The 14,761-nt window shown below is 44.5% G+C and overlaps 1 protein-coding gene across 2 annotated transcripts in view; it reads right to left on the minus strand.

Moving 5' to 3' along the window:
- Positions 1-3,931: 3,931 nt before the first annotated feature.
- LOC127231396 (beta-galactosidase-1-like protein 2) overlaps positions 3,932-14,761 on the minus strand; it is a 41,181-nt gene continuing 30,351 nt past the window's right edge. For both annotated transcript variants that reach the window (XM_051196925.1, XM_051196924.1), the window contains 12 exons: positions 13,763-13,833; positions 10,821-10,905; positions 9,520-9,657; positions 8,891-8,971; positions 8,290-8,396; positions 7,593-7,733; positions 7,239-7,310; positions 6,974-7,052; positions 5,177-5,264; positions 4,729-4,840; positions 4,287-4,403; positions 3,932-4,034 (listed from right to left, as the gene is read on the minus strand). In XM_051196925.1, coding sequence (XP_051052882.1) covers positions 3,948-4,034; positions 4,287-4,403; positions 4,729-4,840; positions 5,177-5,264; positions 6,974-7,052; positions 7,239-7,310; positions 7,593-7,733; positions 8,290-8,396; positions 8,891-8,971; positions 9,520-9,657; positions 10,821-10,905; positions 13,763-13,833 — 1,178 coding nt within the window. In that variant the 3' untranslated portion in view covers positions 3,932-3,947. The remainder of the gene's footprint in view (positions 4,035-4,286; positions 4,404-4,728; positions 4,841-5,176; positions 5,265-6,973; positions 7,053-7,238; positions 7,311-7,592; positions 7,734-8,289; positions 8,397-8,890; positions 8,972-9,519; positions 9,658-10,820; positions 10,906-13,762; positions 13,834-14,761) is intronic.

Below are 14,761 nucleotides of genomic sequence, written 5' to 3' on the forward strand. Positions count from 1 at the left end.
GATATCCTCCTCCCTTGACCATTTATACTTTGGATGTTACTTTGGAAATTTACCCCTTGGCATCAAGTGGGTGGCAAGGGAGAGGGAGGAAATGGGCACAGGGCATCTCTCTGCTGAGTGAATTTATATCTGGGCACTCTACTGCTCATTCATAGAAACCGAGAGTGAATGCCAAGGTCAAACCAGCTGCTGAGGCTACCTTCTTAGCCAAATCCCAGCGCTCCTCTTTAGGAAACTGAAAATGAAAAACAAAATGGGGATCTTTTTATGATTATTATTTTCTGAAAGATGCTAGCTCAGTTGTTTTTACCTAATATCCTCTCTTAGCTGCATGTGTCTTTATTTATAATTACAACCCTGGTGGACTGCAGCCTTCATCTGTGTTGAGAATGAGTTTGTTAAAAATCAGAACTGGGTCCATGTTGACAACTTGTTCTCCAAATCCAGGCTGTCCCCCTCTCTCGCTGGGAAGCCCCACCACAGAGGAGTCAAGCCAGGGCTGTAGGGGCTCCACAGGCAGAGGCTGGTGTGAGGGTGGAGCCCAAGTGGCTGCACCATCTGGTCTGTTTTAATTTAACTCTATTTAATTTGTTTTCAAAATTAAAAGTCAAATATGGTTTTTAACAGTTGTAATTCTCTTCAGCCTTGCCTTATTTTAGTCTCGTTTATTAATTTAACCATCCAACAAATCTTTGCCAGATGCCTGTTCTGAACAGGTATTCTTCTAGGAGCCAGCACACAGCAGTCTTTATGGGGCTTGCCCACCAAATGCAGGTCACAGACAATGGCACTTGTGCAGAATTTCAGGTGTGAGGTGCTGTAAGAAGAATGGAGTGCTGGGGAAGATGGAGGGTAGCAGTGGGAGGGGCTGCAGTTCCAGAAAACATGGGGAGAAAGGCCTCCCTGATCTGGGAACCTTGAGCAGAAGAGCAACATGCCAACATGCAGCTGAGGCAGACGATGCTGACAGGTGTGGCTGCAACGGACTGGGCCAGTGACGGGTGTGGGGTGGAGAGTCAGGAAGAAAGCCTAGAATCAATTGGCCTCTGAAAGCAAGTAAGGTGTTTGGTTTCTACTCTAACTGAAATTTGCAGCCACTGATGGAACTAACTTTCAAGAGCCACTTTGCTTCCTGTGCTGAGGACAAATGGGCCAAGGTAGGGGACTGCAGAGGCAGCCCCTAAAATGATGGCAGATGGGATGAGGGCACAAGGTCCAGAGAAGACCTAAGTGGCTACATCCCAAGCATGCTTAAGAATGGGTTGGCTGTGGAATGGAGAGAGAGGAGCCAAAATTATCTGGGACACTGAACAGAATTTCCATGTGTTGATACAGGACAGAGTGCAGGGGATGCCACATGAGGGAAAGCAGAGTTCTACTTCTGACATTGTCAGGCACGTGCAACAGATGGTGAGGGTCAGCAGTTTATATACCTGCTGTGAGTTTGGAAACAGACATTGGAACATGTTGGTGTCAAGATCCCACAGGTGTAAGTCCACACAGTGAGTAGTCAAAAGAAAGAATAGGTATGCAGAGTCTCAGGACATTTGAATGTTGGCGGGACTAAGATGGAGGTACATGGTACACAGGATCTGGATAAACTAGTCAACTCTGGAGAGCTAAGGTCAGCTGACACATGCTGGGGAAGCAGAAAAAACTGTTGCTGCAGAAAGACCTCATCTTGACCAGTCCAATAAATACATAGCCTGATCATGTATGCACAAAGCTTTAACTCAGAATTCTTCGCTACCTTTCAGAACGATGCTATGTAAGATTCCTTTATATCCTGATTGCCTGTCACACTTCCTAGGACAGCCCTGCTTAATACAGCTTTGTAGAAATCGGCTCTTATGTAATGCAAGACAAAGTGGCAATATGACACTGCTCTCTACTCTGGCTCTACTCATTTGCATCTTAGCTGAATGCTTCATATTCCAAGGCATCTCAGAAAGAACTGGCAAGAGTGGGTAAAATTTGGGGCTCTGTCTGTCTAGCTCTTCAGGCATCCTCTGCAACCAGCACTTTACAAAGCTCCCTTTGAGGGCCATCAAGATGGTTCAGTGGGTAGACACCTAACCCTGGCAATCTGAGTTTGTTCCCCAGGACCAAAAAGGAGGTTGCCCTCTAACCATACCTCATAGCACACATACACCTAATCTCTCTCTCTCTCTCTCTCTCTCTCTCTCTCACACACACACACACACACACACACACACACACACACCAAATAATTATCATGTGATTTTATTTTAAAACTTTAAAGAAGCAAGGGCTTTTTAAAAGAGCTTCCTTTGAGGTGGGCATGCAGGAACAACCCTATAATCTCAGTACTGGGGAAGCTAAGGCAGAAGAACGGAAAATTCAAGGCCAGTCTGGGCTATATAACATGACCCCATCTAAAAAAGAGACAGAGTGAAAAAGAGAAAAAACATAAACTCAATTTCTCAGATCTAGTGGGACACAAGGAAGTGAGCTGGGCTCTTCACTCAGTGGCTGCACACCAGGCCGCATACCCTGACTCCAGTGCAAGCCCTGTTCTCAGCCACACTCAGGAAAGTGGCCTGCCAGGCTGTGCTTGCCTAACCCATCTTCACTGGGCTTCTCTATGGACACTGTGCTCACATATGTGTGTTATTTGATTTCAGCTACTATGGAAGACAATCAGCTTGGAATAGAACATATAAGATTTAATTTATGAAGAAAGTACATATCAGATATAATTTATAAAGAAAGGTTTTGACTTTCTAGAATGTTCTTACTCTTATCCACTAGCATGACATTGGGCTGCTCTTAATGCAATTACATTTCAAGGAAAATTGAAATCAAGAAAGGTGGTAAGAAGCGCATGCCTTCTACCAGCTGGGTAACATCAGTTTCTGGATTCTTAAGGGTCACCTTCTCCCATGGTTTAGAGTGGCACAGAAAAGCTGGAGACATCCACAAAGAAGATTTGCTTCAAATATATCGCTTTATTGCAATTTAGGGTGGCAAACCCAAATCAAGCCATTGCACTTGATCCCTTCAATCTGGACTGGGACAACATGGTAGACAGATGGCTGCCCTTCCTCCTCCTGATGCTTTGTCAGGAAGGGGAAGGAGAGTTCTCAAAGAACCAGCTGAGCTGGACCCAAGGCCTGTGCTAACCTGTGGGCTTGTAGCTAACCCCAAATTCCTCTGTGTGGTCAGAGGCAGCTGCCCAGTGCCACTTAGCCAAGCCTTCTGCTATTCCATTCCTGAGAGGATGGGCATGAGGTGGTTTCTGCTGAAATGCCCAGCTCCTCCCCTGGTAAGGTTGTTCCTCTTTGGTGACACTCCTCCTTACCGAGGACAATAGCAAATGCTCTCTTAGCTTAGGAAAGTAAGTACTGAATATGTCTGTTTCTCTTAAGGCCAGCTTATCAACTGATTCAATGAAATAAAAGAATGAAAATGAAAAGATGTTTCTTCCAGAACCCCCAAACTAGCTGGAGGAAAGTTGAAAAATAAAATCAAGTTGACTCAAGCAAGACACACTTTCTCTTTGCTCTACAAACAATGACAAACCCACAAATTCAGGAGCACAAAGCTCCTCTATAGGAGGTGGCCACATCCTACTCAGCACTGTCAAAAAACTACCTATATCCAGCAGGTTGGTCTGGTGAGGCTTTCACTTCTAGTACCCACCTAGCATTATCACCTTCTTTGAAGGTCATACAACTGCATACTACACCCTATGGCCCTATGGCCTCCCCAGAAAGATCAGAGGAGCAGAAAGGAACCCAACCACAGAACCAAGAGAGAAGCCATCCCAGACAATGCTACCCCATCTTCTCTTTAGTGCCCTTGGGTTTAGGATTTTAGACTGAGTTGACTATAGCCCTTCAATCCCTGAGGTTACTAGGTATGAAGACCCTTCTGTAGAAAAGGAAGGAAGCTGCCAACCACAGCAGAAAGGCTGGGACTGCTGTTCAGTTAACATACTGGTTCCTGCCCAAGTACGGGGTATCAGTAGACTGTACCACGGAGCCTGCCATTGTCTCCTCGAAAATGATGACCTGTGGAAAACAAGAGCTGAACTGTGAGGTCCATCCTGTGGACAGATGAGAGCTGGATGGTACCACAGGATAGAAGGAAGAGTGTGGGAGTGAGTGCAGAGTCATCACCAAGGAAACGGGAAGAACAGTCAGCTGGAATACCCACCCTCTCCTATTCCCTGGCGAAGCATTTCAGGGGTAGAGAAGCAACTTGCTAGCAAGGATGGGAAAACAGTAACATGGAAAAGGGATGGAGCCTAGAAATATTCCCACCTTGTTGAGTCCTTTGTCCAGCCAGACACCTGGGAGGTAGAGAGTTTCCTGAGGTCCTATGTTCCAGTAGCGTCCAAGATTGTGATCATTGACAAATACAACCCCCTTCGTCCAGCCCTTGAAATAAAATAGGGAAGGTCTTGATTTACTACAAAAGCCCCAAAAATAAAGTCACACCAGAAACACAGTGAGATATAGGCCATGTTCCTGAGAGACCAAAGTGAACCCACATTTGACATCCATGTAGGTCAACCCACCCCACTGCTGTGAGACTCCTAGGCAGAGTAGTCAACCTCAGACTGTCCATGAGGACCCATGTACTAAGAAGTACCAGAGGTGGTTCTGCTCTGAGCCTACTCCTTTACCACAGAGAAGTCACAGGGTCCCTATCATATGAGGCAACATAGAAAGACGAACATAAAAGGAAAGGGGTCCTACAAACCTCTAGCTTCAGAAATGTGTCTGAAGGGTAAATGCCAACTGACAAGGCACCCAGGAAGAAAGCAGGAAAGGTGGGTTCTTTAGGGATGAAACTCCACTTATCCACATCGAGCCTAAAAACAGGATGTAAGGAGGAAAAAGAGGGAAGGACCATCTCACATCTGCTTCCAGAGCTGCTTCTAATTCTTAAGGCACATTCATTCTCCCAACAAGGCTAGGAGCCACATATCCCCCAACCAGGCCATAGCATGGCAACAAGACAGCAGGATGGGCATTTCCCAGTTTGGAAACAGGGGTTCCAGTGCCGGTCCTACCCATCACCTTAGGTAGGTCACTTTGGCCTCTGGATCTCTTTATAACTTTGCAGGACCCTGATAGGGAGGCCAGGTTACTTCTGGCTCTTGGTACATGTTAGTTATGACCTCTTTACCAGACTCACAAGGACCCACCTCTGAAAGAACTGCTTTGTCATATCCAGGCTGTAGATTCTGAACTTTTTCAGGGGATCATTGTCCAGATAGAGATTTCCAATTAAACCTGGAGAAAATGGCAAAGAAAGATAAACGCGCCCCAAATCAGGAGACAGGAGGCACAATGGCAGCCAAGGCATGTGTAGATGCTCCAGGAAAGATGAAGCAAGGATTTTCCTAAAGCATGTGCTGCCTAAAGTACTTTGTACATGGACTAAAGCCTCCCTTGAAATTTCAAAAAAGGGACAATAAACAAGACTACTGTTTGTCAAGGCCTACGATTTGTCATAAAGAGCAGTGCATCTGAGGACAGTGACAAACTAAGAAGTCAATGTGTAACATCTGGCTTCTGGACTCTTTCTGTGGGGTGGGGTGGCTAAGTGGTGACAGACAGCCTAACTTTGTGGTATCATGAGGTCTCAGACCAGGAAGAGACCTGGTCACTCAGCCAGAAACTCTCTATACGACCTAAGATTAAAGTTAACTTTAAAGACATCTAAATCATGAACAGATGATAACATCATGAAGGTATCTAGCAGTAAGCAACTGCATACCTGAAGGGCAGCTGTTCAGCACCTTAAGGGTGGAGACAACTGGGTCTGGATCAACCTCCATGGCAAGGACAAGCATGTGAGCATATGTATTTCTGATGGGAAAGTATGTGAACTGCAAACACTGAGCTGGCCAAGATGGTCAGACACACTCAATTAAGACCCTAGGGAAATAAAGACTGGAAAGTCTGATGGGTCTTTCTAACTCCAAAACAACAGAAGAGGAAAGATGGGTCCAAAGAAGGAAGACTAAGGAAAGCGTTGAGGCCTATGGAGAAATACTGAAGAACTACTGACAGTTGAGGATGGTGGCCTAGATGGAGCTACTTTGTTATGTGGCACTCCAAGGATGGTGCTAGATGGTGCTAGAGGATCTGATTTGAGGCTCTTCTGGAGAGGAAGCCCCAAAGGCTGAGGCCATATCAATTTCTGGGCATGTGCCAGAGGCTTTCAGCTGATATCCTGACCAGGAAAGTTTCCTCCACCACAAATGCAGATGGGGGAAAGTGAAATGGAATGTCACCAACTCCTTTCCATAGGAAGATCTTATTTTAACTTAGTTTCCTTCCTACACTTCTCGGGGAACTACCCACATACAAACAGACAGGGAAAGAAAGGGACTAAAAGTCTGATTCAGGAAGCCAGGGACATGGGCAAGTGTACTGGAGGGATACTCCTAGAAGGGCACGACAACAAACTGTGGTGTGCTCATGGCATGCCTAACTTCCTCCTGAGCCCAGAGCAATGTCTGTGAGTTTTCCTGAGAGAGATAAAGAACAGAAACTCAGAAGGCAGGTGTTTGAAATTCTTCCATGGATTCAAGGATACTCCCATTCCTTGTTCCTTACCCACAACCCTGCAAGCAGAGAGGCCCACTCCCACAAAGTAAATTTTGGTATAAAAATTGAGAGGCCAACTCAGGGCTTACAGAGGTTTTTTTCCACAGGCACATGAACTGTACAATTATGAAGAACTAAAGGGAAAGTGGCCAAACCCTCCTAGTCTATTAACCAGGACTTATATTTAGGTAAACCAGGTACCTTCTCTCTTCAATAAACCTCCATGAACCACCTCTCTTGCAATGGGATCCACGGTCCACCTCCCTGCAGCATAAACCATTTCCCTAAAAGGGGCCCCAGTGGCCTGCTGACGTACTCGATGGCAAACATATAAACAAGCCAGATGAGTGATGACAGCTTTTCTCCTGGTCTATACTAGGACCCACCTTTGCGCTGAGTGTCAATATTATTCCCATAGTTGACTCGCCCACGATTTTCCACCAAGATCCTCAGTGTGGTGTAGCCCTGCCAGGAACAGAGTGGCCATTTATCACTGACTGATAAGCCAGTTACACTTGGGGATCTCTGTATTCCCCAGACATGAGAATGGGAGTGAAAACCACTGATCAGAAAGCTAGGTGTGCCCCTTCTGTTCCCAGTTCTTAATTAAGGATCTTCCTACCCATCACCCAGCTCTCTAGGATAACAAACCTGGGTCAAGGGGATAGTAATCGCTGTTGTTTTATAGTCCAAGAATCCTATGAATATTCTGTTCAAAAAGACCTGCCAAAGTGAGCAGATGAAAATCATAGTCAATGAGAGGAAGATAGGAGGACTTTCTGCTAAACAACAAAACAAGTACCATTGTGGGGACTTTTGAAGGTTCTTGGCAGGTAAGGAAGAAAAGTAAACACCACAGTTACGAGGGAAAGACCATGCAATCTCCAGCTAGCAGAGATAGCCAGTTTTACACACTGGCAACAGCTGGTTGTGAAGGCAGAGAATAAGGTATGTACTGCCGTGCTTTGTCACTACAAAGTCCTGGGAGTTCAGAGATGCTCCTACCTGTCCCCTGTCGCGCACATTGCCACTGAGAACTCCAGATGAAAAGATGGTAGTCTCGTAAAGAATGTACCCAAAGGCCTGCCCATTACCGTTGTTTACTGGCAGGTTCTCCATGTTGATGGGAAGCTCAGACTCGATTGGCTACATAAGAAGACACAAGAAGGCACAGGAGCCAGGCTGCTCCTAATCCTAAGTCTTCACCTCAGCAGCAAGGACATCAGGGACAGGATGCAAGGTTTCTCTAGGCTCTTTTTTCTATCCCACCTTCTAGCCAGCTTAAACTCATGGCTCATTAGTCCCAGAAATAAGGTTGACAGGAACAGGGAGATTTCACAAAGGTCCTACAGTCTATTAGAATCCTTAACCCACTGTCACATCTGCATCACAAAAGAATGAACTGTAGAGTAAGGTGCCCTCTCCTCTCCATTGGGGGGGGGGAGGATCATCCCTCCTTTCCTTACTCTAGTCATGATCCAAGCCTACCCCTGAGGCTAAAGGAGGAGGAACCAAGCTCAAGCTCTTCTATGCCTTCCCACTTCCCACTCTAGCACCACTGTATTCTCTTTACTCAGTTCTCTGGTTAGGAAGAGACCCCAATGCCACTGAATGGCTTTGCTCATCCCAGAACCCCATTTGGCAAGTTCCCAGTTCCTGTTTGCTTGATAACCATCCCTGAAGCCCAGCCTGCAGCACTTACTTCTTCCAAGTACAGGAGAGCATCCCACAGTGATATGTAGAAAGATGGCCTCATTGGCTCATAGGTCATCTTAAGAGTAAGCTCAGGTGGAGGAGGCAGAGGGATACCTGAAACAGGAACCATGACCCTCCCTTAAAGACTCAATCATCACTTCTCTTCCAGCCTCATACCCACAGTCCAATGCATTCCTTTCATCTCAACACCAGTATCAACCACAGGCCCTATTCAGTGCTGGAACTACTCTAGAACACAAGGTGTGGGCAAGGGAAGGGCTTCCTTGTGTCTTCTGTATGTCATAAACAAGCTTAGTATGAGCTAAATATGAGAAGCATGGCATGATGAATATAGTCTCTCAAACTTTCCTTTTCTAGAATGCTTGTTTGTTTGTTTATTTGTTTTGGGCAGTGATCACAGTGAAACATAGGACCTTATGCATGCTAGGCAAGAGTTCTTCCATGGAACTATATTCCTAGTAGTCTAGAATATTCTCGAATATGGTTCAGCTGGAGTTGAGATAGGATAGCAACACAGTAGAAGCTCCAAGGACTCATGGCAAAAGCATGGATCCAGATGGATGTCTGATTCTGCTGCCTATTTGTACCTGAGAAGGTTCCAAAGAGGTCTCGAAGCTTGGTGTATTTGGCAGTATAATCTCCAGCCTCTGTCAATACAGCATCATAGTCTGAAAGACACCCATTGACCTTTTACAGTCTCTCCTGTGACCAGGGATGAAGTGCAAAGGGATGAAGAAAAAAGAAGAAAGGAAGAAGCGGAACTGGGTTGGGGGAACAGAGTTCTCAAACCAGCAATCTTGGGGAAAACACCTTTTAATGAGCCATTCAGTCAAAATACAGTAGGTACCATATGCTACAAAAGTACCTATAAACATAGCATGATCCTAAATTTTTTATTGCATGTGGATACAACGGAGTATCTGTTCTACTCCTTGTGAACTCAGTCAGAAGGGGAAAGGCTAACCCCATCCCTACCACTCCAGATTTGCCTCCCTTCACTTGGTCCTCCAAAGAGCTCTCTAAACACAGCAAGCTGTTCATAGGCACCTAGTGGTCTAGAACTTTCAAAGTAGCAGACCAAGCCTATATCTTCCCTGGACATTACATAGCCAAAGACATGAAAGAAGCCAGAAACTGTCTCTAAAGAACTCTCCATCAAAAGAACTAGCCATACAAACACTGGGAAGGAAGAGAGAGAACCATTGCAGATACTTGCCATAGCTGGTGACATCAGCCTTGTAGTCATTAAAATGCATGGCTCCGTTTATGAAGCCAAAATTTGTGCCTCCGTGGAACATGTATAAGTTGATGGAGGAGCCAGCTTTGATGATAGCAGACACTGTTTGAAAGACCTCTTCAAGGAGAGCAAGGAGGAGGGATGTTTAGTATGTCAGAGTATAAGGGAAACCCTAACTAGGCCCTGGTTCCCTTACCTCCCAATCCCCACCAGGTCCATTTGATCCATCACTGGGTCATGCACCTTTTCCTGGACAATCTGTAGCCAGTAGGCTGTTTCTACACTAGCAGCTGGCATGTTACCCAGTGGCTTTCTGTTCCAAGGAAATGCAAAAAAGATGGGACCCCATTATACAATAGTCCTGCCTATATCCCTAAGTTCTCCCTTAACTAATAAATGAGCCAATGATATGCAAAGAGAGTATCAGACAACAAAATAAAAGGTTGGTTAATATATATTTATATGATATATACAGTAAATGCAAACTCAATACTGATTCAATACAAACCTAGTGAACTGGCAAATTTTTAAAAATCATTTTACTGCTTAGTACTGATGAATCTGCAGGAAATGAGTACTGCTTTATGAAGGGCAGTGGTGAATGCATATATTAAAACTGCATTGATGTAGCAATTTGTTCTTTTTCATATAGAAATATATGCCAAGTATACAAAACTAGATGTTGAAGGATACTCACTTAAATAGTGTCCAATTAATCAAACCCAAAACTAAGCAACTATCAGTAAGGAACTAGGTCACTAAATGGTGGTTTAGTCATTGATACAATGGGGCTTTTCAAACTCTTTAAGACAGTAATGTCCAATTACTCCAAGTATTCCTATGTTCAGCAATACAAGATGGTGTGTGTGTGTGTGTGTGTGTGTGTGTGTGCATGCATGTGTGCATGTGTGTGAAGATCTGATTAATCTGTGTCTAGTTTTATCTATCTGTACATAGATGGAGATATACTATGGGCTGCCTATACTGTTAAGTACGTCAAAATGCTTGATCTAGACTTGAGGGCTTTTATTTATTCTTTAAACTTTCCTACATTTCTTAGATATATGCAATAAGCATGTGTTACACAGAAAAGCAATGATGAAATTCCTACTGCTATTTCAAGTCAAGACTGAAATAACAAGAGCTGAGTATGAACCTAGGATTCCAGGAACCTAGCACCCTACAACTCCATACACAATGTCAAGAATGTAAGGAATATAAAATACATTCTTACTCAGGGCCAACATACATATTAGATGTAGGCAAAATAAAGCACTCACCAGAGGAATCCAAGATATTGTGGGGGCCACCCCATGAGTCAAACCACCCAGTCCAGTACTCCATCACCATCTTCGGTTGAATCCCCTGGGTACCACAAAATAAGAATTAGGCAGATGGGCTGATCAAAAGACGTCGAGGTTGCTTCTTGGAAGGAATCCTAATACCTCTTTCCTCCCTGGGCATCTACCCCTTCCTCAGAGACTTGTAAGTGCACAGCACTGATGATCACTCACCCACCACAAGAGGCCTCACCACCCACTGGTAGAATGTGGAAGAAGAGGCTACCAGAGTTGATGTTTAATGTGCTTTTGAGGGTGCATCTGATGGGTGTTCGCAAGACAGGAGTATATGTTCAAGCTAAGACTTCATCAGAATTTTCCAACTGACTTGGATGCCCTTTATAACACTGGTTGGATTGCATTCTGGCTCAAAACATTTGCCTATCGTCCACCGGGGAAGAAGAATGTCCTATTCTGGATGAGTACATCCAAGAGCCACACCATAGGTGCAGACACGCCAAAGTACTGCTTCCCCATATCTGGAAGTCAGCAGGCTTCAGGTTGGGTCTTCTTTAAGCTCTGAATTAAACAACAGTTTAGAACTAAACCATAGACTCAGATCCTAACAGAGAAGCAAATCAGGGTGCAAGCTCTACAGCTGCAGTCTGGATTCATTTATACCTTCCCTGGGATACTGATTAATTATTATTTCAGAATACTGACATGACATCTGCTTTTTCCAAGCATATGGAGACCATTTGGAGACTATACTCAGCTCCACCATGTTTGCAAAAGCTGAAAACACCTTGGCAGGTATACTCATTTGCTAAGATTTTAGGCTCTGGGTCAGGAAGCATTCCTTGTTTATTTGGTGACAGCTAATTAAGTACCCTCTCTCAGGGTTTGCCTGACATTTGAAACTGCATAAAAAGCAACAGAACACGTTCCAGAGAGATGGGGCATACTCAATAGTCCATGGCATAGAACATACCAATTTCCCTGGGAAAAAGCCAATATAGCCACAAGAATTTTTAGCAAGGTGGTAGCTTTATTTCTCTCTACAAAATATCTACATCCCAAGATATGTTGTACTATGCACACATTAAAGTCACCCAAAAGGGAGAAGCAGAGTTGAAGGTCTAAATCCCAATAACCTCCAGTGACAACAGTGGATTTGTTTGCTTAAGGCCTTCTGTGATGTTATGATGGAGTGAAAGCCCAGCATGGATCAAGCTGTCTCACTGCAGAATGTGGTGCAACCAACCCCAATTGGCCATCTTCTGGGTGATTTCTCCATTTTCTGTCCATTTGTTTGACCACAGGTAACAGTAACAGTGGTCAGCACCCATGCTCACTGGGAGAATTAGATGGAATGATGCATATAAATCTCTGGTATCTAGAAAGTACTCAAAAATTTCTAGCATGAGTTACCTTCCTCACTGGGCACATACGTGAGGACTAATGAATACTCCAGAGTTAACCAGTGCTGGGGTCTACAGTGTACATTCAATGAGCCCTTTATATAAAACCACTCATTTAAGTAAGGGCAGATGTCATGGACTATACAAGAAAGTGACATTCTGCTGATAACACAGCCAGGCCAATAGCACTAATATGGCAAGTTTTCTAGGGACCAGCACAGATGCCCCTTCCATCACCAGTACTGTGAGGTACTTTTCAAATATTACCTTATTCAAATCAAGGTTCACATTATACCTATTCAACTGAAGGAAAGAGAAATACAGCAGAGGCAAACAATGTGTCCAAAGTCCCACAGTAGAGTGACCAAGTGGATCCTAAGCAGCTCCTGGCATCTGCACCTTCCCTTGACAGCACTCAACTGCAACTCTGCTTAGCCACTTTGAGACAGTATCTTGTGAGTCTCTCTTCCCACGCAGATTACAGACTCCACAAGGAATGAGGCCCTACAATCAGTTATGACATAAGATAGACAGACCAGGCACTTCTACAGACAGAGAAAAGACCTAGGATATACTGGGAGAAAGAAGATGAGAAGAAAGGGTTCCACTTGATCCCAAACATGTACATGTATTAACCCTCCCCTCTGGGAAGTCTACCAGTGATCAGGCCTGCCCTCCTCTTAAAAGCCTGTCCAGCCCTTCCTGGCCACCATCTATACTGCAGGAATAGTCACACATTACATATATACTCACCTTACAAGGTACTACCTGTCATTATGACTTCATGTGAGTGTACCTGAGGGTGTCATCCCTACTCTGAAAGGCCAGCAGCTAAAACAATCTACTCAATGGACCACAAGTATGCCCACAATATTGACCCAGTATTCCAATAGATATCTATCCACTGCCAATACACTCTTAGCAGTTTCACTCTAGGACCATGGTGGATATGCAATTGGTAGGGGCAAGCTGGAGGCATTCACCCCCCTCTATAAGCCAGGCTGAGAAAGACTCTCAGTTCTACATATGGGATATAGCTAGGCCCCAATCACATCTGTCTGTTTAGGGGAGACACACAAACTAGAAACACCAACTGGAAAAGGGCTATGCGTAACCATCAACCTGGAAAATCTGAAATACACCCAGAATCCTCTCTCTATTCCCAATTTGTAATCAACAAGGCCTCCTGTCCTATGGATAACAGAAACATTTCCAATGCCAATAAGGTTAAGGTAGGGTGCCTTCCATGGTATGGGACAGAGGGGCTTCTTTTCCCTCTCAATCTCTCAAAGCAAGGCTGGGGCTTGCAGAGTCCATAAAAGCCAAAAGCTTCAAAAAGGTGTCCTTCCTAACAGAGCACAGCACACTTGGATGCTGTCAGTCTCCATAACAAAATTTTAGAGCCGCTTCCATCCCAGCCATGAGGCAATGTGGCATGAACCAGGAGGCTGGGAGAGCTAAGAGTCGCCCCATCACAGAACTCTGGGCATGGGATCCACAGCATCCTTTGGACAGACCTACCTGTATAGATAAGAGAATACTGTTGAGTGCCTTCAGCTCCTGTTGGGACTGTAAATTAATGGTGGCCAGCACTGGGAAGAAAGAAAAACAAAGCATAGTCTTGAAGTCACAAAGACTTTTCTGAATTACCCAAATCTTCAATCCACCAGCATATATAGATAGGTGTGTGTGTGTGTGTGTGTGTGTGTGTGTGTGTGTGTGCATACATGTACATATGTGTATATACACATATATATGTATGTGTCTGCATTCATATATATATATATATATATATATATGAATGAATGAAAGCTAGGATAGATATTGTTTCCCACCTCCCACTAGAATGGAAGTTAGCTCCTGTGATGCTAGTGTTATTTTGGAAATTCCACTGGTCAATACAGGAGTGGAACCACAAGACGCAGCATCTGATTTTACTGACTGTAATGTTAGCAGAGAGAAGGCTTCTCTGCTTCTCTGAACTACTGTCACAGGAAACAGAGCCTAAGCTCTACACTGCACTCTATGTGCAATGGTAATGCCTCTGTACACAAGGGCAATGATCTCAATGAAGACTCATGTCTCATTTCTTGATAAGAATGCATTCTATTCTATTCCATAATGAGTTTACTTTAACCAGTATTTTATATAGCTTTCCACTAGTGAAATGCATGCTCAAGAAAAATGGTACTGCTGGCTGGTGGCCATGGCCCTGACACAACTGTAGAACTTGACTCCAAGGACCCTTACTTGCTTACTGTCCACTTGAATGGTCAGTTGCAGATGACTGGCTTAGGAGTGACAAAGACAGGCTGCTCAACCCCAGCTAAACCCAAGATATCAAGCCACAGTAACCAGTGAAGGAAACAGAGCTAAGGCTCCAAAGGTACAGAAATGTCCCTCGTGGTCCACAATTTGTGAACAGCAGAGTAGGGCTGCAAACTCAGGACCCTTCACACCAGGACAGTATGTCACTGTCTTCTAGCAGCACACAGGGGAAGATCCTCCAACTAGAACTTT

Source organism: Phodopus roborovskii, unplaced genomic scaffold (genome assembly GCF_943737965.1).
Source record: "Phodopus roborovskii unplaced genomic scaffold, PHOROB, whole genome shotgun sequence".
NCBI lineage: Eukaryota > Metazoa > Chordata > Mammalia > Rodentia > Cricetidae > Phodopus > Phodopus roborovskii.